Source organism: Mandrillus leucophaeus, unplaced genomic scaffold, assembly GCF_000951045.1.
Source record: "Mandrillus leucophaeus isolate KB7577 unplaced genomic scaffold, Mleu.le_1.0 Scaffold105, whole genome shotgun sequence".
NCBI lineage: Eukaryota > Metazoa > Chordata > Mammalia > Primates > Cercopithecidae > Mandrillus > Mandrillus leucophaeus.
This window is the reverse complement of record NW_012098654.1, coordinates 452,092-477,923: the sequence shown is the minus strand read 5'-3', so window position 1 is coordinate 477,923 and position 25,832 is coordinate 452,092. Positions and strand designations below refer to the sequence as shown.

General features: G+C 55.2%; 1 protein-coding gene across 8 annotated transcripts in view; it reads right to left on the bottom strand.

Moving 5' to 3' along the window:
• Nucleotides 1–25,832, bottom strand: part of KCNAB2 (potassium channel, voltage gated subfamily A regulatory beta subunit 2) — a 116,042-nt gene that overhangs the window by 12,021 nt on the left and 78,189 nt on the right. For 7 of the 8 annotated variants that reach the window (XM_011981147.1, XM_011981128.1, XM_011981151.1 and 4 more), the window contains 6 exons: nucleotides 16,988–17,031; nucleotides 16,026–16,063; nucleotides 7,106–7,185; nucleotides 4,077–4,121; nucleotides 1,883–1,927; nucleotides 386–429 (listed from right to left, as the gene is read on the bottom strand). In XM_011981147.1, coding sequence (XP_011836537.1) covers nucleotides 386–429; nucleotides 1,883–1,927; nucleotides 4,077–4,121; nucleotides 7,106–7,185; nucleotides 16,026–16,063; nucleotides 16,988–17,031 — 296 coding nt within the window. Of the gene's footprint in view, nucleotides 1–385; nucleotides 430–1,882; nucleotides 1,928–4,076; nucleotides 4,122–7,105; nucleotides 7,186–16,025; nucleotides 16,064–16,987; nucleotides 17,032–23,172; nucleotides 23,385–25,832 lie in introns of those variants that run through there. The other variant, XM_011981140.1, reaches the window with a different exon arrangement.

Here is a 25,832-nt window from a genome sequence, read left to right as displayed (position 1 = left end):
GGCTGTGTGGCATGCACCTTCTCCTGGGCGCTGTGGGCATCCCAGCCACCCTCGCCGGGTGCACTCTTACTGTCCCTATTGCACAGATACTGTGGCAGAGGCGTGGGGCAGGGTGCTCCCCCACTCAGCCCGTGCGGGGCCGAACCCGGATTGAAACCCAGGCTGGTCTGTGGTCTGTGCTCAGCCACCGGGCGCCCTTGTTCCCTGCAGGGTCCCCCTGTGCTGCCCGGGTGGAAGGAGAGGGTCAGGCCAGAGCACCGGGTGCCCCGGGATGGGGCCCTTGGTTGGGTAACTTGGGGGGTCAGGCTCTGTGCTGCTTTCACTTTGGCCTCCTCGGACAATCACACAGGTGTGGGGGCCCTGAGGTGCCTGAGTGCGTCCTCACCTTCGATTATGTGCTTCCTGGACAGGCCCCGCTCCGTCTCCGCCCTGGAAAACAGGCCGACCATGTGTGATGTTGCCAGCGGTTTCGGCACCCCGGCCCCTCCCAGGAAACGTTTATGATGCAATGTTAGGCGCAAAAACGGGGTCAGCAAATGCCGTGTGGGGTCGGATTCCACTTTGGGGGTAGGTACCCGAGGCTGCAGGGCTGAACTCCCAGAGGCCCGCAGCAGGCCTGGTCACAGGGCTCAGGGGGGAGGCGGGCAGCAGCAGGGGAAAGGGGGCTTTTGGTTTTCAACCTAACCCGTGTGTTTGATTTGGACTTTTTATTTTTATTTTTTAAATTAAGAACAAATCAGGCTGGGCACGGTGGCTCATGCCTGTAATCCCAGCACTTTGGGAGGCTAAGGCAGGAGGATCACTTGAGTCCAGGAGTTCAAGACCAGCCTGGGCAACATAGTGAGACCCCATATCTTATAAAAGGACAAATTAAGGCCAGGCGTGGTGGCTCACGCCTGCAATCCTAGTGCTTTGGGAAGCTGAGGTGGGCAGATTACTTGAGCTCAGGAGTTTGAGACCAGCCTGGACAACATGATGAAACCCTATCTCTACAAAATATATATATATATATATATAAATTGCTGGGCATGGTGGCATGTGCCCGTAGAGCCAGCTACTTGAGGCAGGAGAGTCACTTGAACCAGGAGGCTGAGGCTGCAGTGAGCTGGGACTATGCCACTGTACTCCAGCCTAGGTGACAAAGTGAGACTCTGTCTCAAAAAAAAAAAAAAAAAAAAAAAGAAAAAGGACAAATTAGTCAGGTATGGTGGCACATGACTGTAGGCTGAGGTGGGAAGATCGCTTGAGCCCAGGAGTTTGAAGCTACAGTAAGCCATGATCGTGCCACTGCATTCCAACCTGGACGACAAAGCGAGACTCTGTCTCAAAAAAATACATAAATAAAAAATAAAAGAAAGAAAAAATGAATCATAGTCATAATTCCTATGAGCCCAAGTGTGTCCAGCCCACAAACTACGGAGCTAGACACTTGGAGACCTGCACGGGTGACGACAGGCAGCCCAGGGAATTTGGAGTGGTTTGGGGGTTTGGGCAGTTCACAGATTTTCTGTGTTTTCCATAATTTTTATGACGTTACCATAGTGACCAGGAAAAAATAATCCATGTAAGTAAAAAGAAAAGTTAAGCGAGGTTTTCGTAAAAGGCAAACTCAGCCACAGCTACTTTTCTGGATTTGACGTCCCTTAATAGGGACGGGCACCAGGCATAGCTGGTGGCTGCAGAAACGCCAGCTCTGCTACTGCTGGGGATGGGAAGCGGCACCGGGCCAGGGCCTGACCAGGACAGACCCCGACCACTCTCCTTTCTGAAGCAGGACTGTCCTCCCCCCACCCCGGAAGCCTTCTAGGTCAGGGGTCTCTAGGGACCATGGGACCGTGGCTGCTGGGCCAGGGCTGGAAGCATCGCCAGCTGTTGCACCTACTTTCCGCCCCAGAAGATCTTGGTGGTGATGACAAGGCTGGACCGCCTGCGGGAAAGAAGAGAACGAAGAGGTGTGATAGGGCCCGGCCCCTGGGGGGTCCTTCATTCACGACGTCCTCATCTCTCACACAGAGGTCCTGAAAGCCCTCCCGCCTGGGAGCCCGGGGCATGAAATGGGCACTTCTCCATCATTTGATGTGTACCACGTGCCAAGCCTGGATGCGTGGGCTCCTCATGGAGCCAGGAGGCAGCCACCGAGGCAGTAACTGTGAGTCAGGCAGTGGGAGTTGGACAGTGGGGGGCCCAGTGTGACCGGAGCCCGGAGGAGATGCCTTCCGCCCAGGATGTGGGAGGGGGCCTGGCTCAGGGAATACGAGGGGTGCATGGATTTGGTCCAGGTAGAGGAAGCAGCAAGAGCCAAGGTGTGGGCCAAGGGGCAGGGGTGGGCTCTGGGGGGATCTGGCAGGAGTTGAGGATGGAAAGATGAGGGTGGAAGGCAGCCAGGGAAGCTCTCTGCAACATTCCCTACAGAATGTGACGCCTGTTGCAGAAAATCTGTGTGGGACCGCCCGGTCAGGGTAACTTGGGAGGCACCTAGGGAGGGAGGGGAGGTATAGGGAGCCCAAGTGTGGCCAGGCCAATGGGATTCTGGGTTTGAGTAGCTGAGGCAGAGAACCTTGAGGATTTGGGCTTGAGCAGTGCAAAGGGAAGTAATTCGTTCTTCTGCTCGAAGCCCACAGGAGACAAATGCCCATACAAGTGGCTTTGTCCTGGTGGGATGGGGGATAATGATGGCCCCTCCCGGCCACATTTGACCTTGACCCCTCCCAGAGGAGGGAATACTCCCCACCCAGGGGGTGACAATGACCTCCTGGTTCCCCATGGCTGAGCTGCTTTCGCACCCGGGTCCTAGGCTGCTCAGGGAAGCAGCTCAGGAGGCTGGAGCAGGAGGCCTCCTTTGCCCCCGAAGCATCGGCCACAGAGCTCTGGCAGGGGCAGCGTCACCTCCAGGAAGAGAGACCACCCCACACCACCTCCATGCGCATTTGCCAAAGACATGATCAGGGGATTTGCTAATATGCGCAATTTCCTTTAATTATAGGGTGAGGAGGAATTTCTTTTGGGATTAGAGTTGCCAAAAAACAAATTTGATGGGGCAAGAGGAAGGGGTGTTAGGAATCCATGGGGGAGGGGGTGGGGGCTTCTCAACAAATGACACTGGGATTCTGAGTGGCACTGGGAGGGGAGGGAGGAGGGAGCCCAACTTTATAACTGCTTCTCATGTTTCTGAAAATAAAGAAACATTTATTAAGAAACAGGGCCCTGGGGCTTGTCAGCACCTTCAGATAAAGCTGTGTCCAGGGGTCTGGGGAGCCCCAACATGTAGGCAAGTACTCAGCCCGACTGGTCCCAAGGTGGGTGAGGACCTTGGCCTGGGAAAGGCCCACAGGCTCCTGGGAGAGAAGGGTGGATGGCCCCCGATCTGTGACCTTTGGGCCCCATCACACCCAGGGACCGCTCCCCAGTCTATGCTGGAGGGGACCACTTCCCAGGCGAGTGTGACACGTCTTGCCCTGAGCTGGGTGGTGGGTAATTTACAGACTTGGGGCCACTGACCCTCGGGATAGCCCTTCCGGGAAGGTCCCCTACACACACCCTTACAGATGGGAACAGTGAGCTCCGGAGAGGTTGAGACGCCGCGAAGGTCTCGTGGACAAGGTGCAGGGTGGGATCCAACCCCGGGGCCCCCAGACTCTCTGAGCCACTCCCCTCTCTGGCCCCCTGGCTCCCCTGACCCTAAGTGCTCCAGCCAAAGAGGTGAAAGGGCTTTGCACCCCCATGTGTAAGAGCACCCCTCTGCTGTACCCAGGCCCGTTCTCACGCCGAGCTCTTTTTGGCCTGACACTTTGCAAGCAGGGACCCTAGTGCTCTGGGTCTCTGTGGGTGAGTTGGGACAGGCGGAGTGGGCACGCTAGGGTGGGGGTAGACAGTGTATTCAGCCTCCCTTCAACTTTTCTCTCAAGCAGAGTCACCTCCTCCTCTTGGAGAACTGAATTTTCCTCTCCACTTCCCAGCAAGAAAAATGTGAAGACTTGCAGGCCTTACAACACTGCACAATGGGCTGATGAGGCTGACCCTGGGATAGTTCGCCCACACCCACCCCAGGGACAGACCGCAGAGAGCAGGGTCCTTACCTCCATCCTTTCTTCTTAATGATGTTTCCCAGTACCACTTCAGCCCTGCAAAACAAGACACCGAGATCTCATCACGGCCAAACAGAAAAATCAAACCCAGACCCACTGTGGCCACTGGCCACTTGGTTCCCTCTGTGAAAATGCCACTGGGGCCAGAGAGCCAGGCTGTTAACACCTGCCTTGGCTCAGTAGCTCATTCCAGAGAGAGAGGGCTGGCCCGAGGGGGCGGGAGCAGCTGTGTTACTGCTCCCCACTAGGATGGCTGTGGCATGTTCCCCTGCAGACGCATGTCTAAGCAGTGGCGGCCCCAGCTCTCACAGTGAAGGAAGGAGCTGCTGTCGAGCTTGGCAAGGCCAGCATCCCATTTCCTAGTCAGCTGAAAATTCACAAGGGAAAATGCCTGGCAACATTAGGTGGGCAAAATTTCCACACAAGTATCTTGCTTTTTTTTTTTTTTTTGAGATAGAGTCTTGCTCTGTCACCCAAGCTGGAGTGCAGTGGCGAGATCTCGGCTCTCTGCAACCTCTGTCTCTTGGGTTCAAGAGATTCTCCTGCCTCAGCCTCCCGAGTAGCTGGGACTATAGGCACACGCCACCACGTCCAGCTAATTTTTGTATTTTTAGTAGAGATGGGGTCTCACCATGTTGGCCAGGCTGGTCTCGAACTCCTGACCTCGAGTGATCCACCCACCTTGGCCTCCCAAAGCGCTGGGACTACAGGCATGAGCCACCGTGCCCGGCCAAGTATCTTTTTTTAAAGGTAAATTATTCATCAAGTACATCTTCTTGTTTTGAGAGACAATCAACATGTACTCAGGGTCAAGGGCTGGATTTCCAGCAGATGTGCATGCTTGTGTGTGTGTGTGTGTGTACATGGGTGCACGTGTGTGGGTGCACGTGTCCCTCTCATTTCTTGCGTTGAACGGCAGAGAGTCAGATGCTAGGCAGACCACTGTCTGTCCTGTTTGGCATCACTCCGGGTCCTGCACCAAACTCAGGCCAGCTGGGGGCATGGGCGGCCGTTGTAGCCTCGCCTGGCACTGCAGCACTGGATTAACTTTGAAGAACTTTCTGCTTGTAGCAAAATGTTTCTGAGCAAAACAACAGACGGAGAATGATCCGTACTCTGTGCTACATTCCAATTATAAAAGCGCCTGAGTCATCCACTCAGAAATAATGGGCTCTGATTTGCAAGCTGTTTAGCATGCGCTCTGAATGCTCCTCATTTATGGTCAAGACGCACAGAAAATTCACTCAGCCCTAGGCCTCTTCCTTTTATTCCTTGGTCCCTGATTTGTCGAACGAAGGATCAGGAAAGGAGGAGGAAGAGAGAAAAGCTGGCAGTGGTCCCGGGGGCAGAGGAGCAGCAGACAGTGAGTTGCCCAAGCCTGTGGCTTCTGGCTGTGGCTGTGAATTTGGTAGGACTCACACCTGTTCGCGGGACACAGAAATCCTGTAGCTCTCCGAGAAGTATGCAAATTAGTGTCAGAAGAAGCAGGAGGCCTCGGGAAGATAAGGGTTTGGCCTCCTGCGAGCTGCCTCTCGGCCTCCCCCGAACTCCCCAAAGCAGTTTCTTCCTGTCTATCCCTGGCACGCAGCGCCCAGGTCCCCTGTGAGGGCACTGATGGGCGTCCACCGGAGGCTCAGCTCTGAGCTGGACTGAGGGACCGCAGTGGCTGGCCCAGGAGCAGAGGGGCAGGGGATCCCACAGAAATGGCGACCCGAAGGGAAGCTGCTCCCTGACTCCCCGGCCTTCCGGCAAGTGGCTTCTGAGAGGCCCGTGGCTGCTGGAGACCCAGTGAACTTGCCCAGCTCACCAGCTCTGGGTGTCCAGTTAAACAGGGGAACATGGAAACTGCGAGTGACAGAGGACGGAGTGTGGCTGCTGTGACATGGGGTGTGCCCGGCCCCATCCACGGGGCTGAACAGAGTTGCCTCCCACATGTTCTTCTGGGCAGCAAAACCCAGGCCAAAGCAGGCAGCGAAGAGGTGTGGGGCTCGGGACGGGAGGTGCCTCTCGGCTTGGCATCTGCACTGGGCTTTTTGACCTCAGACCCCTCTGCTGGGCTCATCTGTCTGGAAAGCGGTTCACTTTGATGGGAAGCTGCTGCCAGTCTGGAGGGGGTGGGAGGGGGCTGTGCCATCAGGAGGGCCAAAAGGGCTGCAGATGGGGGCTGGATCTGCAGTTTGAGGGCCCAGCGGCAGCTCACACAACCCCCAGGGCTGTGTGCTCCCCAGGCTCTGGGTGGGAACTTGAGTAGGGTTCACTTGGGTTACCTGCCATCGGGTGCTCTGGGCCCCGCTGCAGTTGCAGGTAACCCACTAGGGCCCATGAAGCAGCTGCGGGCCAGGCAGCTACGGTGCACAGCAGCCCAGGCCTGCAGCCTGCCTGGACGACAGGAACTTGGCTGGCCCCAGGCAGGAGGGGGGCAGAAGGAGGATGAAGAGAGGGCCAACAAATGATTTCACAAACAAAAGCTGACTTCTGGAAACTCAATGCAGAAGAGTGGATGATTTGATTACAGCCAGTCTTTAAAACTGAAGCCAACAGCCTGGCTGAAGAGGGCTGAGCTTTTACATAATTGAGCAGGAAAGTTCACTGCCAAGATGGGAAGTGCTCCCCACAGCACTCGGCCGGAGCCTGCCCTCCCTAGCTCTGAGGCCCTGCAGGCCCTGCAGCCCTAATTGCACTAGTGAGACATGAAATGTCAAAATGTCAGGCACATCAAGAGAGCCCAGGACAGCAGCTTAATCGTGCCTCTCACCCAGCACAGCATCTTTGGCACCGGAGGGACTGTGGTCCCCCTGGTGACTCCATGGGGAGTTCAGCAAGTGACCAGTGTCCAAGCATTGTGCAATTCCAGCCCCGTGAAAATAATACCTCCTAAAGCCATTCAGAGTTTAAAAATGAAAGCAGGGCGCAAGGTGCATTTGTGAGCACTCTCGGGAATGTGAGTGGCAGGAATCCCTGCAGCTCCGGCTCTGCCCAGGCATTCTGCACCACTTTTTCCCACGCGAAAAGACACATACTTGCCGGCTGCGTAGACTTCTGCTGTATCGAAGAGGTTGATGCCATTATCGTAGGCCAAGGTCATGAGCTGCTCTGCCATCTGAAACGAGAAAACCAGCACTGTCCTGCCAGCCGGGAGTGGGGCTCAGAGGCTCTTGAGCACCACCCTCTTGGCCTGGGAGGCCTCCCTGTGTCTAGGCCCTGCCTCCCGGGGCCCGACAGGCTCCCCCGAAGGGCAAGGCTCTCTATTTGCCCTCTCCTGCCACAGGCCAGGGATGGAGGCAGCTCTCAGTAACAAACCCACTGAGAAGAATAAAGAAGGCAAAAGGAATGAAGAAACTGCCGAGGACTGTGAATTTCTTGAGAGCAGGGACCCCATCAGGTGGGGTCATCACAGGGCTTAGCACCTGTACTGGGTTGAACAGTATCCCCACAGAATTCATGTCCACTCAGAAGCTTAGAGGTGACCTCATTTGGGAATAGGGCCTTCTTGAATGTAATTAGCGAAGATGAGGTTGTACTGTGTTAGGGTGGCTCCTAAACCCCATGTGACTGGTGATTTACAAGAAGAGAAAATGCAGACACAGAAGTCCATGAGACTATGAAGGCAGAGACCGGAGTGACACGTCTACAAGCCAAGGACTGTGGGCAACCCCCAGGAGCTGGAAGAGGCATGGGGCGGACCCTCCCCCAGAGCCTTTGCAGGGAACCTGGCCCTGCCGACACCTTGGTATCCGACCTCTGGCCTCCAGAAGGTGACAGAACATGGGTCTGTTGTTTCAGTTCCCCAGGTTTGTTACTTTGTTACAGCAGTCCTAGGAAACCAAGGCAGTCCCCAGCAGGGGCTCTGTGGACGTTGCTGGGATGAGTCCATGTCCTTAAAGCCAGGGCTGTGGATTCAGTTGTATCTCACTGAATCTTTCCCAGCACCTGCACGTGAGGACTGAATTGTTATTTTTGTAGATGGAGCAACTGACGCCCCACAGCTGGTGCATGGCGGGCGACATCCATTCCAGCCTCTTGGCCAGTGTTTCTCCAATGGCACATGTTCCCGGCCCCAGCGACACTGCTGTAGTGGTGGCTGCCTCGTGGGCAAGATCGACGAATGCCTGCCTGAGCTAAACGGGCCGCCGTCCGTCAGACTTTGCTCCGTGGCTGCTGTCAGGATGCGACTGTGCTCCATGAGCAAAGAACTGGTCGTGAGGTGGGACTCATGGAGCCAGGGGAGCCCCTCTGCAAGTGACAGCTCCCTCCAAGAGGCCGGAGAGACAGGTGTCCCTGAGCTGCCGGCCCTCGGACAGGGCTGCTTCCCTCTGAGTGTCACACTTCCCCGGGTGCAGCTCAGAGCACCGGGCCTCTCTGGCAGCAAGCTGGAGTGTGGGTGAATAATTCTTAATACGCTCAAACACCGTAGGACAGAAAACCCGCCAGGGGCAGCTTCACAGGGCTGCGTCTCTCCTTTCTGAGCTCAGAAGCCCTCGTGGCCAGGAGGTGTGGAGAGTGAGGACAGTGTCCTGTGAGGATCGCGGGGTAGCCACCACTGGGGGGCACCCATGGGAGAAGGCCCATGCCCAATGCTGCACGTGGGAAGGCGGGCCTGGTGCTAGAGATCTGCCAGCTTCTCAGGAGAAGCCAGAAAGGCCGCATGTTTGTGGGTGGGGGGTGTATGGAAATCTGGCCGGCAGCCTGGCGACGTTGGCAGTCATCCCCAAACATCTCAGACACTGAAATGCACGCAGCCAAAGCTGAGCCTCGGTGAGTTAGCGGCTGTGATTTGAGTCAGGAAGCCCAGGGGTGGAGGCCGTCGGTTTTCAGGACCCACCTGCTGGGGCTCCGTTGCTGTCTTCCTGCTGCAGCTCAACTGCCCTGAGGTATCAAATGCATCCATGCAGCAAATGCATCCACTGCCAGAGGGATCTGCTTCTGCCCCTCCAGCCTCCTCCTCCCGGATGCAGCCACTGAGGGAGCGCCCAGGAATCTGTCCCCACCTCTAGCACTTTGCTTCCCAGCCCCAGGGCTCCAGCAGGGACAGAGGGGCGGCTTGTTCACCTGCTCACTGCTTCCTCCTCGTCTTCCTCCTGACTCTTCCCGGATGCCTCCCACAACCAGGCCCAGGAGGAGAGAGCCCAGGAGGGCACGGTGCGCTGGGCTCCGACGGGGCTAAGCCTGTGGTTAGGGCACTCGCGCTCCTGCCAGGGCTTCTCAGAGGAGGGGACCCAGGGCTCCGTTTGCCGTTTTTGTATTTCAGACACGTGTATTTTCTTCTCCCCCATCTTTCTTCCAGGAGGGCTGGCACACTACCCATATGTTTCTGCACTTTGATTTTTTCACTCACAATACGTCCTAGAAACGAATCCACACCTGCTCATGAAGATCCCTTTCATTCTTTTTGTTTAATTAAAACATTACTGCATTTATCAAAGAGAATTTTTAAAGTTGTGGTAAAATACATATAATGAAATTTACTATTTTAACCTTTTTCAAGCGTAGTTCAGTGCCAGTAAGTACATTCGCATAGTTGTGTAATCATCACCACCATCCATCTCCCTGTCATGTTCCTAAACTGAAACTCTGTACCCATTGAACAGTAACTCCCCGTCCCTGCTTCCTGCCCCAGTCCCAGCACCCACCATTCTCTGGTATTTATGAATTTAACTACTCTAGGAACCTTAGACAAATGCAGTCACACCCTCTGTCCTTTTTGTGGCTTGTTTCAATGAGCGTAATGTCCTCAAGGTTCAACATTCATCCAAGGGGTAGCACGTGTCCAGAATGTCCAAGACTGGGTGTTGTTTTTTTTTTTTTTTTGGAGATAGAGTCTCATTTTGTTGCCCAGGCTGGAGTGCAGTGGCATGATCCTGGCTCACTGCAACCTTTGCCTCTTGGGTTCAAAAGATTCTCCTGCTTCAGTCTCCCGAGTAGCTGGGACTACAGGCACATGCCACCAAGCCTGGCTAATTTTTGTATTTTTAGTAGAGACAAGGTTTCACCATGTTGGCCAGGCTGGTCTCGAACTCCTGACCTTAAGTGATCTGCCCGCCTCAGCCTCCCAAAGTGTGCCGGACAAAGACTGGGTTTTGAAGGGTGTTTAGGAGTTTGTCAGGCAGGCAAGGGGAGAGTGGGTCGGGGAGGGCACTCCAGGCCCTGGGGCTGGTGTGGGCCAGGGAGGCAGCCCGCAGCAGCATCAGCTTCTCTGAGGTCTCACTCACCCGCGCTCAGGTCAAACCCCGGGGAGCCCTCCTTGACTAATCCTCCCATCACTGGAGCGTGAAGTTCAGCCACTGCTGTGGCTTCCCAGCAAATTAGTCCAGAATCCGACCCCTCTCCCCACCTCCACTGTGCCCACCCTGCTCTGAGCCTCCAGCGGCTCTTGGCTGGTTTCTCACAATAGCCTCCTGGCTCTCTGCTTCCATCCTCTCTCTCTGCACCTGCCCCAGACAAAGCGTGGACCGTAGGCCAGCATGAGCATGAGATCAGAAATGCGGCCTCCCAGGCTCCACGACGGCCCTGCCACATCAGGATGTGCCTTCTAAGTGCGTCGGATCGTGCACACGCTGAACTTTGAGACACCCTCATGACTGGCTATTCCCAGTGCAGCAACCAGGGCGAGCCTTGGCAGACCTTTTAAATCAGGTCAAATTTCCTCCATGCAAAAGCCCTCCAGGGGCTTCCATCTCACAGAAGGTCAAAGCCAAAGTCCCCACCAGAGCTGCACCCTGACCCCCGACTCTATCCCCTGAACCCCCTTCTCCCCAACACTTGACCTTAGGGCTTGGCCTTGGTTGTCCCCTCGGCCCCCGGAAGGCTCTTTCTCTGGACCACCACGTGGCTTCCTTGCTCGCTTCTGCTTCCCGACTGCCCTGTCGTCAGGACCCCCGCCCCCCTGCCGTCCTTTTTCTACTTTCTTCTCTGCAGTCAACTAAATAATGGTTCTCCAAAGGTATCAGGTCCCTGGAACCTGGGAATGTGACCTTAGGTAGAAACGGGGACTTTGCAGATGGGATTAATGTGAGTACTCTGCGATGGGGAGAATGTCCTGGCTTAGCTAAGTGGGCCCTCAGTGCCATCACAGGTGACCGTATGAGGACGAGATAGACGGAGACTTGACAGACAGAAGAGAAGGAGGGAGAGTGTCCACAGGGTCAGAGACTGGAGGATGTGGGCACAAGTGAAGGACGGCCAGCAGCGCCGGATGCTGAAGAGGCCTGGAAGGGTCCTAGCCTGGAGAAGGGAGCCCGGCCCGGCTGACTCCTGGACTTAGGCCAGGAAGGGTACTAGCCTGGAGAAGGGCGCCCGGCCTGGCTGACTCCTGGGCTTAGGTTCAGGGGTACCGAGTTTGGATCTCTGGCCCCCAGAGCCATGAGAGAATACGTTGCTGCTCTTTTCAGCCGCGCATTGGTGGCTATCTGTTACACCAGCCACAGGCAGTGCACACCCTCTCCACAGCACGTTTGACCACTGGAGAAAGCGTCCTCTCTAGAAAGAGAGTGACTGGGAAGAGGCTGGGAGCAGGCAGGACGCTGGTGCTAAGCAGGGGCTCCGCAAGCCTGAGGTGGGGACCTGGCTGCTCCTGGCTCTGCTCTGCCCACCGGAGGCCTCCCACTCCTGCTCACAGATGAGAACAAAGGGTTCGGCGCTCTCCACGCCAGAGCACAGTGGCCCTGGGCACGCCTGGTTTCCTCCGGGGAGGAAAGCCCGACCAATCACAGAAACCTGTGGTCATCACAGACCTCCGAGGGCGTGCAGATAGCTGGATCAGCAGGGTCCGGCATGGCAGACACCGACACTAACCTCACCTGTCCCTCAGCAAAAACGAAGCCACCATACAATTCCAGCTGCATCCAGGGTGGCGCCTGGGACTGGGAGGACCAGAGGCAGGAAAGAGAGGGAGGGACTCACGGCATTGTGGGGCTGTGCTTTCTCACTGTTTTATTTATTTATGTTTTTATGGCTATGATTTTGCTGTAATTTTTCTTCCAGGTTTTTCTGCCCTTTCCCTAGAAAACTGAAGCTCTACTCCACAGACTGCTGTCTACGCTGCTGCTGTCTACACTGGCTGCGTTTTCCATTTGCTGTCACGGGCCTTTCCCATGCTGTCCTTCAAAACATGAGTTTTTTTTTTTTTTTTTTTTTTTCCCCGAGATGGAGTCTCGCTCTGTCATTCAGGCCGGAGTGCAGTAGCACGATCTCAGCTCACTGCAATCTCTGCCTCCCAGATTCAAGCGATTCTCTTGCCTCAGCCTCCTGAGTAGCTGGGATTACAGGTGCCTGCCACCACGCTGGCTAATTTTTTTGTATTTTTAGTAGAGATGGGGTTTCACCCTATTGGCCAGGCTGATCTCGAACTCCTAACCTTGTGATCCTCCCGCCTTGACCTCCCAAAGTGCTGGGATTACATGCATGAGCCACCGCCCCCAGACCTAAAACATGACTTCTAAAGACCTCCGCTCTGTGGCCACATCCTGGTTCATTTTATGGAGCCTTTATTTTGTGACTTTTTGTTCCTCCAGTATCTGGGTCCCAGTTACTGAAGTCAGAAGGAAGCTCAGGAGACATATGGGCCACCTCCCTGTCACCCCCATCTGGGGGAACAAGGAATCTGTCCCTACCCCAGTACGGTCACCCCACAGCCGAACTCTGGCCACGAGCGTTAAGGCAAAGAGCACCAGGTGGAATGCCCCATGGCCAGCGGCCAGGTGAGACCCCTGCACCTGTTTATGGCCAGAGGCTCAGCTTCCCTGAACTGGGAATAGCACCTGCGTCCCTGGGTTGATAGAGGATTAGGTGAGATAATAGGTGTAAGGTTCTCAGCCACTACTTCTATTAAATTTTTATTGTTTGGCTTGTCTTGAACACATGCTTCTAATGGGGAGTGTGAGGCCACAGAAAGGGCACCTAACAACAGGAGGGCTGGAGACCTGAAACCACCGTGGTGGTGGCTCCGACAGGCGTCACGTCATCTTAGGGACCCTAGTGTGGTCTGATCCCTTCATGGGCTCCTGGGAGCACTGGCTGAGAATGTGACGGTGTCCTACAAACTGTGGACTCTGCCCTGTGCCATGTGAGGGTGGCTGTCATTCCTGCCTCACCAGGTGGTTTGTTCCATCCCTGGGCAAGCTTTCATTGGGTCCCTGGCATGGCACAGAACTGGTTGAGCTGCTGTTCACACAACAACCCTGCAGATACTGCAGGGCACAGCTGCTGCGGCCCATACAACAGGGGACGTCAAGCCTTTTCTGTAAAGGGCCACATAGTACATTCTTCAGGCACTGTGGGCCACAGATCTCTGTTGCAATTACTTAGCTCTGCCCTTGTGGAGTGAAAGCAGCCACTATGTGTAAATGACGGGCGTGGCTATGTCCCAATAAAACTTTATTTATACAAATAGCCTGCAGAGTTCATAGACAGGAAGTAGATTAGAGGTGACCAGGGGATGGGAAGTTATTGTCTAAAGGTGCAGAGCTCCTGTTTGGGGTGATGAAATATTTTGGAAACAGATATTGGTCAGGGTGGCACAGTATGTGAATGTACTTAATGCCACTGAACTGTACACTTAAAAATGGCTAAAAAGGCAAATTTTATGTTTCACATATGTAATAAAAAACTGAAAAACAAAAAAAGCAGTCCAGGACGGTCCTTGCTTCCCTGCTGACTTGGACTGAGCCACAGACCTGAAGTGCACAAATCCTCTTCATCTGAACCACAGCCAGGTGGGCCCCCTGTTCTAGACGTATTGATTTCTTTTTTGACACTAACTGTAGGATTAATACAGTTAAAAATTTGTCTTGCTCCTTTGCTAAGCTATTTTCACCTGCCACAACCATTCAGAACTCCGTCTCTGCCATCTGTTTTATTCTCTGTCCTTCTAGCTTGGTGTCATCTAGAAATGACCTCCAATATCTTCATACGTGTCCATCACTGTGTTCTGATGGAGACACTGCAGAGGTCTGGGCCAGCGGGGCTGCCACTGGGCCATTCATTAATGCTCTGAGGGGGGCCTGGTTTGCTGGTGAAAACGTCATCTCGTTGGATGGGTCTAGTCTGTCTGCTTGTTTATATCTTTCCCACAAGGACATTACAGGCCACCCAGCTAATATTGTTTGGAAATGAAGTTATGCCCTTCTACAGAATTCTCCCATCCTGCTTTAGAAATCACATCAAAAGGGAAACGAGGCCGAGTCAGGCAAGGCTGATTCAGATGGAACCATATGGGCCCCCGGGCTCATATGAACCAATCTGGTGGGCTAAGGTAAGGCAATTCCTTTTGCCTTAATAACTCCAGACTTCACCCTGAGATAGCGCCTATCCAGCAACTTCAAAGCAAGGGGAAAATCACCCTATAACCAGCTACTGTCTATTTTTTATTTTTTTATTTTTTTTTGAGACAGAGTCTTACTTTGTGACCTAGGCTGGAGTGCAGTGATATGATCTCAGCTCACCGCAACCTCCCCCTTCTGGGTTCAAGCAGTTCACCTGCCTTAGCCTCTTGAGTAGCTGGGATTACAGGCACCTGCCACCACGCCCAGCTAATTTTTGTATTTTTAGTGGACATGGAGTTTCACCATGTTTGCCAGGCTGGTCTCGAACTCCTGACCTCAGGTGATCCACCCGCCCCAGCCTTCCAAAGTGCTGGGATTACAGGTGTGAGTCAACGCACCTGACCAGCTACTGTCTCAAAGATAAAAGTGGGCCGGGCATGGTGGCTCAAGCCTGTAATCCCAGCACTTTGGGAGGCCGAGACGGGCGGATCACGAGGTCAGGAGATCGAGACCATCCTGGCTAACACGGTGAAACCCCGTCTCTACTAAAAAAATACAAAAAACTAGCTGGGCGTGGTGGCGGGCGCTTGTAGTCCCAGCTACTTGGGAGGCTGAGCCAGGAGAATGGCGTAAACCCGGGAGGCAGAGCTTGCAGTGAGCCGACATCGTGCCACTGCACTCCAGCCTGGGTGACAGAGCGAGACTCCGTCTCAAAAAAAAAAAAAAAAAAAAAAGATAAAAGTGACCCCAAACACAAACTATATGCATTTAAATTTTCATAGAAGCAAAGCTTTCCCTTGGAAATCTGAGCAATCACAGCTAACAAGGTCTCGCATCAATTCGCCGATCAATTTTTGAACGCAACCTTTCTAGTACTAAGTAGGACAAACGTGAAAATTGCTTCTTGTGCAGATGCCCAGAGCTGTCTGAGCAAATGCCACCGCTCTCATTTCTGAGATGCTGCCTCACTGTCCAGAAGCATGTCTGGGCGTGTGCTGTCCCTGCCCTTCCGAGAGACCCAGAGGCGCTGGCAGCATACAAGCTGGCTTTTCCTTAGTGTTCACTTTCTTGTTCCAATTGTGGGGACATGAGCCCCAGCAAATACATCAGAGGTGGGGTTCCGTTCGGAGTCCCTGACTTCCCGCAACAAAATACATCTGACTGCGATCCACACGGTTCGCGGCAGCTGGGAAATGGACGGTGGATGCTGGGTGAAATGCAGATCTCGGGTTCTTCAGCTTGCAGCAAGCATTGCAGGGGCTGCATTCCACATGACCTCAACAGATAGTTACTGGAGTCTCCATGGCATGTGGGCAGCTAGGATCTGCATCCAGCTTCAGAATTTGGGAAGCATGTGCACCCTGAATTCTCCTTGTTAACTGTGGAATGGGGGTCAAGCGTGTGGGAAATCTGAGTCCTGGGGAGCCTAAGGGACGTGATGAGGCCTGAGGCGTCTACTGCTGGGTGATGGCACCAGACTCGGCATTCCCTTTGGCCACGGCCACCTGGCTCACCTTTCTACTCTCCCCTGGGGCAGGGCGCCTCGCAAAACAGAGAGAGGGAGGCAGGCTGCCGCGCTGGCTCCCGGAAGCACGTGCTCACTGGTCCCCGCAGCAGACTTAACCATGTGCTCTGGCGAGCCCATGCTGGGCTCTGGGGTGCTGGGAGAGCCCCGTCTTACCTCATCGGTGATCTGGCCTCCGAAGGTCACCCATGTTCCTGGATGGAGACACAGGGGTTCAAGTTAGGGACCCAGCAGGAAGCCAGATTCTCCCGTCGGTGCTCAGGCCTCAGGCTGCAGGGCCCAGGGGGCAGCCACAGGAGTCCCTCTGTGCTGCTGTGTGGCCAGGGTGTCCTTGGTGTGCGTGGACACCTGGCCTTCAGAGGAAGTCCTGCTCTCTTGGGGTCACTAAACTGAGGGGACGAAAGTCTCTGGAGCGGGCTGCTGGCTATGGGCCCAGCAGGTCTGGGGCTTTTGAAATGCTTGTCAGAGCTATGCTGAGGTAGCTCCACATGCTGCAAGGAAAGGCACAAGGGACGCCTCTCTGAAAACACACCAGGCCTGACAGCTGCATCCGCGTGCTCCTCCTGGGACGGAGCGGGGAGGGCGGCGTCAGGGCAGTGGGCGGTGGTCGGGGGAGGGTGTGTGTACTGCAGTGGGCGGTGTGTGTGTGGGGTGTGTGTACTGCATGCACAGGGGAGATGGGGACTGCACGTTCTGGAAACAGGCCTTGCATCTGACAGGAGAGGAAAAAGGGCCAAATCCAATGGTGCTCCAGGAGGGACTCGTAAGCTGAGCCTGCCGTAGAAGGTAAGGTGTCTTCCCTGCAGTCCCGGGGCCAGAAGGGCCTCTGATTTTGTGGTGTGGGTTGGGGACCGTGTATGGAGGGGCCCCTAGTATCCGCCTCACCTCCTCTGCTGAGGTTGTGTCTCTCTCTCCCTCTATCCCAGGCCCCCTCCCACCTGCCTCTTTTTTGCCATGGCAACCAAGCCCCCCTGAATCCCGGGCTCTGGGTGCAGCTACTCCCTGGGGAGTACCAAAGGCTGGGCCACCCTGCCTCCCAAGGGGTGTCCAGTTCAGCCCATGTCCGGCCCCCCGACAGCCCGTTTTCCTGGTGGGATGGAGGGGACCACCACACTCACCAAGTCCCAGGCAGGAGACCCGCAGGCCAGACTTGCCCAGGTTCCTGAAAAACAAACGCCACGTGAGTTCTCAGCACCCGGGCAGGACCCTGCCAGCCAGGCTCAGGTCCTGCCAGGGCCAGCCCCCCAACCACTCCCCCAACAGTCAGTGTGTGTTTGGAGGCTCCGAAAGGCACCGGGGACCTTCCGAGAGGTGCTTCTGCTCAGCCACCGCAGGGGTAAAGCGCCAACTGCCCCCAGCCCACACCATGCTGCTGGCACGGGCCCTGCTGGTGCCCAGTGGGGATCTGCAGAGTGGTCTCGAGGACAGATGGAAATGCAGAGGGACGCTGATTTATGGTGAAACCGGGCTGGTCTCAGCCCCGTGGCACCATCTATGTGGTGCCCCTTGCAGAGAAGCTGCCTCTTCCCTCCTCTCTGAGGCCGCATTTTTGATTTTGTGTCTTTTCTTCCTGTCTCCAGAGACTGGGGCAGGAGATCGTCCTGTGCACCGGACCACGTGGCCTGTGCATCTGTCCCTCAGGGTGCGGGGAGCTCCATGGTGGGGCTGCCAGTTCTTAAGCAAGGCCAGCCTTTCCTTTGTTACAGCCAGAACCAGGCCCAATAGTAGCGGTAGAGCCTGGCAGCACAGGCCTCCTACCAGGCACAGCTGCCCGGGCTCCTTCCCAGGGCCACTGAGGCGCCTACCCGCTGCGGTGCATCCCAGGGTTCACAGGAACGGGCCTTGGGCCATCATGACCATCCTTAGGAGGTGAAGGAGAGTGGCAGCCCTCTGCTGAGGACCGGCATGCTGGTCTGTCCTGGCACAGGTCACCTGGGAGCCCATGGGATTGCAGCAGGCCAGGCGGTCCCCAGGCATCCCGTCCCCAGATCCTCCCGGGAGCCGTACGTGGCAGGTGCCTTGCTTGTTGTGACATCGATTCTCACAGTATGAGACCTGCCCAGCAGGCAGAGGCAGCTGGGATCCCACCCAGGCAGTTGGCTCCCAGCTTACGTTCCCCACCATGGTGGTGTGCATCCCACCCCCAGCCTGTTTAGCAGGGCGTGATCTGCCCAGATGGTGAGGTTGGCAAGTGGCCGGGTGGGTCTCACAGCTGCAGCCACGCCTGGACTCATCTGGGGTCAGATTCCACTTCCCTTGTGGGATCCAGCTGCCAGCATCTGGCCAAGGGGCAGCTGCTTCTAGGAGGTGGGGAGTGAGAGCCATGAGTTACCAGCGGGTGAGGCCCAGCCTCCTGGCCCAAGGGCCCTGCATTTCCCTGGGGCCATGACACTTCTGACTTCGGAGGATGCGAAGTCCTCAGTTAATCCTCTTCCTGTCCAAGCCTGGCCCCTGGGAAGGCGGCATGGGGCACAAGCCTCATTCTGACCCCCCCACTTCTGACATGAGCCCACTCTGTCCCTCCCAGCCTCGGTTTCCCTGGTTATAAGGCTCCTGGACTCCTATATCATGAGTGGATATAATACTTCTAAGCAGCTTGAAAACAGCTGAACGTGTCACCAAATTGAAGGTACTTTAAAATTGCCTAGGTTTATTTTTTAATTTCCCATTAAAGCCAGTCCAGCTGCCAGCTATTGCTCCTGTAGGCAGAGCTGGGATTTTCCCTAAAGGAGAACATAAGAACAGGTGAGTTTTCTTTCAGGAAAGGGGAGGACCGGGCGGCGGCTATGGGCAGAGACTCTGAAGCCAGAGCCCAAATCCTGGTTCAACTTTCCTGGCTGGAGGACTCCAGGCATTTTATGGAGTGGCCTGATGCCTCAGTGTTCTCATCTGCAGAATGGGCTCACAAGGCTGCCTTTCTCACGGTGGCTTCCACGAGGACAGAAGGAGATCCGTGAGGATAGAAGGCCACAGGACACTGACTCACATGTGTCTCATTTCCGAAAGACAGCAGGAGGGTGACCTTTTCTTTATTCAAACACAACAGACAAATCAAATAAGCTTTAACTATTACCATGTTAAAAAGGAACTGAAGTTTCCTTTTTCCTCCTTATACATCAATGAAATAATCTGATAGTACCCTCTGCATTGCTGGCATGTTCCAACCCAGAATAACTCATGTCTGTGACTGCCAGGGAGAATGGTCCGACTGTATCACTAATACATTCTGCATGAGCCTGGTCAGTTTAGAAGTTTAGGTAATTTCCCCCATGCTGGCTAGAAAGTAACTGCGGTAGGAAATTATAAAGTTGCTTAGTAGGAGTCCAATAATGAAGCAAAGGGCTGGAGGTTCTGACCAGTGCCTCTCGGCTGCTTTGGGGTCACAACCCCTTTGCAAAAACAGATAAAGCCTGGAAATACGCCCAGATACATATGCCCTCAGAACCTTGCTTGCAACATCTGGGTGTTCACAGAGCCCTGGACCCCACTAGTCTAGACACATTTGGGCATGGAGAAGGGAGGCCAGGTCCCCACCTCTGCAAAACCACCTCCATGAGTGACTGTGGGGAGCAGTTGCTTGAAGAGGCTCTGCTAAAGGCCAGGTTGGGGTGAAGAGAAGAGGCGCCCCTTGGTTGCCAGCTTGGGGAGGGCTGACAAAAGTTGCCCCTGCCCCTGATTCCATATCTGTTCCTGGTCTGACTGGTGGGAAATGGGCCCGCTTCCCCGAGTGGGCTCCGGGTTCAGTCGCTCTTCCACTCACCACCCACAGGACTAATTTAACAAAACTAGGGCACCACGTGATGCCACAATTACCCTGCTCAACTTGTTTCCCTGTGAAAATGATGGTATTGGTTCTGCCATCCGCTGCCAGGCCTCGGGAGAAGGGATGCAAAGGGACAGGGCACCTCCAGGCTGAACGCTGTGTAAGCATAGCTGCTGCGTGGGGGTGGGGAGCACACGTCTCAGCTGGGTCTGGATGGGGCTGCTGCCTGCTGCACTTGAAACTTCCCAGACACAGAAACCATTTCCTACCGATTTCTTCCTCATCATTAAAACTTGACATCCTAATGAAGCAGGCGGTCAACATCTCGAAACCCAAATACTGTTGGTCCTCATTAATTTGCCTCATGTCTCTCCTAGGGTCTGGAAAACGCCCAGTGAGGACTCACAGGCATAACCTCTGCTGGAGGGAGCGCCCATGCCCATCGTGGAGCCCCTGCATGCTGCACACCCCTAAAAACTGCACTTCAGACTTGGGAAGGGCCAGAGCTTGAAGGCCCCGGGAAATGACAGGTCATTTTAAAAAGAGGAGTTTGGGGCCTTTCATTGGAGCCACCTGGGCAGAGGACAAAACTGTGATGGGGTGAAGGGCAAGCACCGTGGCCTTGGCTAGCTGGTCCTGGAGGAAGGCAGATGGGACGGCTCCTGTTAGTGCCCTGCTCGCCTGTCTGCTCTGTGCAGTGATGATCTGTTTGCACGCCTGCCCTGCTCCCAGATTCCAGGCTCCCTAAGGACAGGCTGGGCTTCCAGTCTTTGTCTTCTAATTGGAGCTGGCAGTGGCAGGGTCCCAGGGAGTGCTTGTTTGGGAAAATGTTGGGGAGTAATTCAGGGGTGAGAAGCCCAGGCCCTGGGGTCAGACTCTCGGGACCAGGTGCTGGCCCCTCCCTTACTTATCAGGCTTGGCCTCCTGCCATCCCACCCTTAGCATGCCTTAGGCCCTTGGGCAAGAATGTGGTGCCTGGTATTGGCCATGCACCTTTAGTTTCCTAATACCTGTGGACTGTGCGCATCACTGGACAGCTGTGCCTGGAGCACACCACTGGGAAGGGCCAGCTTCCCAGGGAGGAGATCAGAGTCACAGGGAGGCTGGGATCAGGCTCCCCCTCAGTCCCTGCTGCCCCTCGCTTGCACCCTGGCTGTGGCCCTGGGACAGTCCCTGTGCAGCAACGCATTAAGCAGGTACCGCATGAGCGAGATGGGAGAGGCCCGGGGCGGGGGTGCCCAATGGCACAGGCTTTGGATGGCCAGGCCCATCTCAGTCCCTGTGAAACTGCATCTCATCCTACAGGGCTATGAACCTACCTCTCGCCGTGACAACAGCAAGGAAAGCTCCCAGGCCTGGCCTGGTATAAGGCTCTGTTTGCAACTCCATTGGAGAGATGGGGTCCCTCAGTCAGAGAGTGCTAGGGCTGGGATTTGAACTCTGGTCCGCAGACTGCAAACCTGCCAGCTTGATGAACACCCCCCTTCACTGCTCTGTCTTGTCCTCTCTGCCTCCAGCACGCACATGTGTGCATGCACACATAAGCACACACATGGGCATGGTGAGCACTCACCCTCTTTGAGAGCCACTCCTTAGGAAGTTTTAGGACGGAAACAGTGTTAACAGCCACACTTTCCAATTACGTAGTGCCTTATGTTTAGAAATAGGCCCGCTTTTAACTCCTTTGAGATCCTAGGACTCAACAGATAGATACCTATCGCAGAAGGCAATAGGTATCTAAACCAAAAAGTATACATATACATGTTTGGTTCATTCCTAGCTTTATTTTATTTTTTTGAGACAGGCTCTCATTCTGTCACCCAGACTGGAGTGCCATGGCGTGATCTTGGCTCACTGCAACCTCTGCCTCCCAAGTTCCAGTAATTCTCCCACCTCAGCCTACCGAGTAGGTGGGACTACAGGTGCGCACCACCATGCCCAGCTAATTTTTGTATTTTTTGGTAGAGCCAGGGTTTCACTATGTTGGCCAGGCTGGTCTCCATCTCCTGACCTCAAGTGATCCACCCTCCTCAGTCTCCCAAAGTGCTGGGATCACAGGCGTGAGCCACCTCACCTGGCCCTAATTCTAGCTTTTGATCCCTACTTAACAAAAGATGTAAACTCCAGAGCTTCTAAAAAAGAGAATTTCATTCTGGACTGTCATTAAGCTTAGAGGATTAGACATTTTCAGCCCAGAGGTTCATTAAAGCATATCCCACCCTCCTGGGACACAGGGAAGGAAGAGACACGAATGTGGATGCAGGACCCCAGAGTCATCCCAGAATTCACCTCCAGAATGGGTTGGCTTAGATGACGCAGTTTTCACACGAGGCCCAACTCTCAGGCATTGGTTTTGCAGAGGTTTAAGCCACACAGCTCAGGCATCAGGATGGACTCACAGTGCTTTTCAGGTTGGCACCAATACCGGCTATAAACCCAGAAGATTCCCAAATGCAACGAGAACAGTCTGTGGCTCTTTCTGACGCTGGTGGCCTGCACTCCTGTTTCAGGTCACTGAAAAGCAGGGTTGTCCCCAGTTCGGTTCCTGTTTTGGGAAAACATTCCCAAGAAACCTGGGAACCAGAGACCTAACTTAGCTTTTCCAGCTTCTGCAGACCACGTGTTGTGGAGACTTCCTTTATCCCTGGAGGATGGTTCTGGACGCAATCAAGGCTCTGGACTCAGAGACTTACATAGGGAGTGAGGAAGGCCGTCCCCTCTCTACAACCCTGCTCCCAGGACCCTTTGTACAAAGCTGGGACCCTCCTTTTCCATCCTGGGCACATTCCGCCATCCTTTGAGAAAGGCCCCGGCAGGGAAGGGGAGGGAGGCCCTGCTCCTGACATGAGTGCTTTAGCATCCTCCACACATACAAGTCACAGCACCTGGAGCCAGATGGGGGCTGAGTCCAGGTGGAGGGAAGCAAGGTGCCTGGGCGGACCATCGGGAAACTCCAGGTGTGGCCTGGCTGACTGTGCCTGCTGGACCAAGAGTCCCGCCTGCTAGAGGAATTGGGCCCTGCGCCCGGCTCAGGTGGAGGAAGGAATTTTCATTCCATCACAGGGTTCACCCCACGGTCCCTCACTATCAAACGGATGTTTGTCACGGTGGCCTGGCTGGAAAGATATCGGATCACCCCCAGGGCATCTTGTGGAGCCTGTGTGCCCAGGGGAGGGCAGGAGCATGTCGGGGGGCCCTGCGGCCCATGCGTCAGGGTTCCCCAGGAAAAGGGAGCATTGGCGGCTTGGCTATTGTAAACGACCCTCAGAAAGAAAACAGAGGCAGAAGGAAGGAAGTCGGCGCCCTCACCGTCTCCCCTTGAAACCGGGAAGAAAGAAACTTCGCACTGACCAGATTCTCAACGCTGTTTCTCAGCATCTACCAAGCACTAAGCACAGCCCCTCCCAGCCCTCAGCACAAACTGCCCAAGTCTGACAAACAGGGATTTGCAGATTTTATGCGCTCTCGAAAGTGAGGAGGTGGGGAGTTGGGGAGGCCGGGAGGTCAGCCCCCACCCTGCAAAGCTGTGCGCCCCCGTACCTATATTTCATCCCGTGCTGCTTCATGCTGGTGTCACCGGCACACGGGAGACTCTGCACCGACAGCTGTCCCAGGCTCCGGGCCACCATGGCCACGGCGCGGAAGCGGCCTCGGGTGCCCAGGCTGGGGCTGCTGGCTGCCGGTCGGCCCAGCCGATCCTCAGGGCCCCGGCCCTTGAGGCTGTGCTCCGAGCACACGAAGGACACCTGCATGCTGAGGCCGGGCGCTCAGATCCTGGCTGCGTCCCCTATCCCCTTGGGCTCAGGAGCCATCTGTCCCCTAGAAACTCTTCTCCCCTGACCAGGACGAGACTTTATCCAGAAGCCAAGGAAGCTGCAGGTGTTCCTTCAGGAGCGAGGATTTCCGAAGGCAACGGTGGGGAAGGCTGCGCAGCTCCGAGGGAGGCAGTCACACTTCCAGAGCTACAGAAGACCTGCTCGAAGCACGGCTGGAGGTTGGCGGGGGCGGGGGTGTGCTTCCTCCTCCCCTCACATCTCTCTTGTCTCTGCAGGTCCTTCCTCTGGCCCCACCCTCGTCCAGCTCTGGCTGCCCAAGTCCTCAGCCCAGTAGTCTCCAAAAGTGTTGGGCAGGGCTGGGCTGCGAGTTACTCCTGATGACGAGTGACGGGTGACGAGCACAGCTGCCTTCTGTGGACTGGAGAAGGGAGGGCTCTCTCTGGTGCCACTCTTGGAGCCGGAGGTGATGGCCTGGAGGGCTGTGCAGGGCTGCTGTGACTGCTCTCCTGGGCAGCGGCTCAGGGGGTCTTGGGGAGCAGCTGCTTCTTGGTGCTTCTTGAGTCTCTCCGAGGGGGCCTGGGATCCAGCTCCTGGCTCTGCGCGCCGTGGGCGGCTGAGGCTCCCACCAAGTCAATGAGGCGACCAGGGAGAGGCGCGGGCAATGTCTGGCCATTCATTATTAATGAAGCAGGATGCATGAGCCGCCTGCCTTGGCTGGTCCCCCGAGGCCATCGCTGGCTGCTCCGGGCTGACAGCTGCTGGATCAGGACTGGCCTGAGGCCTGGGCAGGCGCTGCAGCCAGGGTGGACGCCGCAGGCTGGATGGCTGAGCTTGTAGGCAGCCAGCTCCAAGCAAGGCAATGCCCGCTCCGGTCACAGCCTCCCTGGTGCATGCCCAGCGGCACCTCCTTGGGGTTCTCACTCCGGAGAGTGGGGTATCCACTGGGGGATTGGCACAAGGAGAAGCAACATCACCAGAAATGTGAAGAAGCCGCTGTGTCTTGATGATAATGACACAGATGGCCCAAGGAAGGAAACGCGGGGGTCAACGGACAGAGAGGTTCCAACACTCCCAGTAAAACTTAGGTTACAGCAGATGCTCAATAAATACTCTGCAATCAGTGAGTGAATGGTTGAATGAAGCAAGCCCCTGCCCTACTTTACTTCACCCTCTTCAGCATCCAGAGGGGCTGGCTCTGCCCTCTGACCCCAAGTGTCCCCTTCACACCCTGCAGGTGGGTCCTGGCCAGAGCTGCCTTCTGGGCCCCCTCTTGTCCTGCCAGGAGGTACTAAGGGCACTGGAAGGTGGTGGGGTGACGGGGGATAGGCAACCCTGTGCACAGCCCACCCCTCCTTGAGGCCGGACTCCAGGACTCAAAGGCCACAGCCCTGGCCTCCCGGGAGCTCATGGGCTGCTGAAGAGGCACAGATGGCCACCATTCCACCTTTGGCCCCTACCTAGGGCTCAGGTTAAGTGTTGTTCCCCCTACCCTTGTCCCTACTTGGAGGCTCTTTATAGGGTGTGAGCAGCAGCAGCTCTTAGCATCCCTACTTCCCCTAAATGTGCAAAGCCAGGGCCAAGATGGAATTTGCTCAGACTATCTTACAGAATTTTTCAACAGCCTCCTTCTCTATTTATAAAAAGGATCATATTGATTTGTTCAAAGAGCCTCTGGTTGCCTACTGTGTACCATGGGGCACCTGCTCTCACAGCACTCACTGTCTAGGGCAGGGCTGTTCAACATCTGATCACGCCAGGGGAGCTTATTACAAAGGCCGGGTCCTGGGTGCCCCCCAGCCCCGACCTACGGATTCAGCGCTCTGAGGCCCAGCCCGGAAGGCGGTGTTTCTACCAAGAGCTTCGAGTAGTGCTACGCATGCTGGCCTAGTGAGACGCAGAAATCCTCTACCTCTTCCTTACAGATTCTCTGCACTCTGGCAAATCATCGGATCCCACAATGGCTGGCATCTTACTATTCCCCAGGGGTGTTCTTACCCCAGTGGTGCACGTTAAGCAGCACAGAGTTAAGTGAGACTCACAAGACTTTTAGTCACCAAGTGTAAAATGTCATCGGCCTCACCACACGACCCAGCAATTCCCTTGCTAGCTATGTCCTCAACGAACTGAAAACATACGCCCACACAAAAACTTCAACACAAATGTCCACAGCAGCCTTATTCACAATAGCCCAAAACTGGAGATCACGCAACTGCACTCTAGCCTGGGTGACAGGGCAAGACTCTGTTCAAAAAAAAAAAAAAAGAAGTACTGACACAGGCATGGGTGAACCTTGAAAACATGATGCTAAGTTAAAGACGTTCATGAAAGAATGCATATGATTCCATTCATATGAAATATCTACAGTGGCTTAAGCCTGTAATCCCAGAACTTTGAGAGGCTGAGGTGGGTGGATCACGAGGTCAG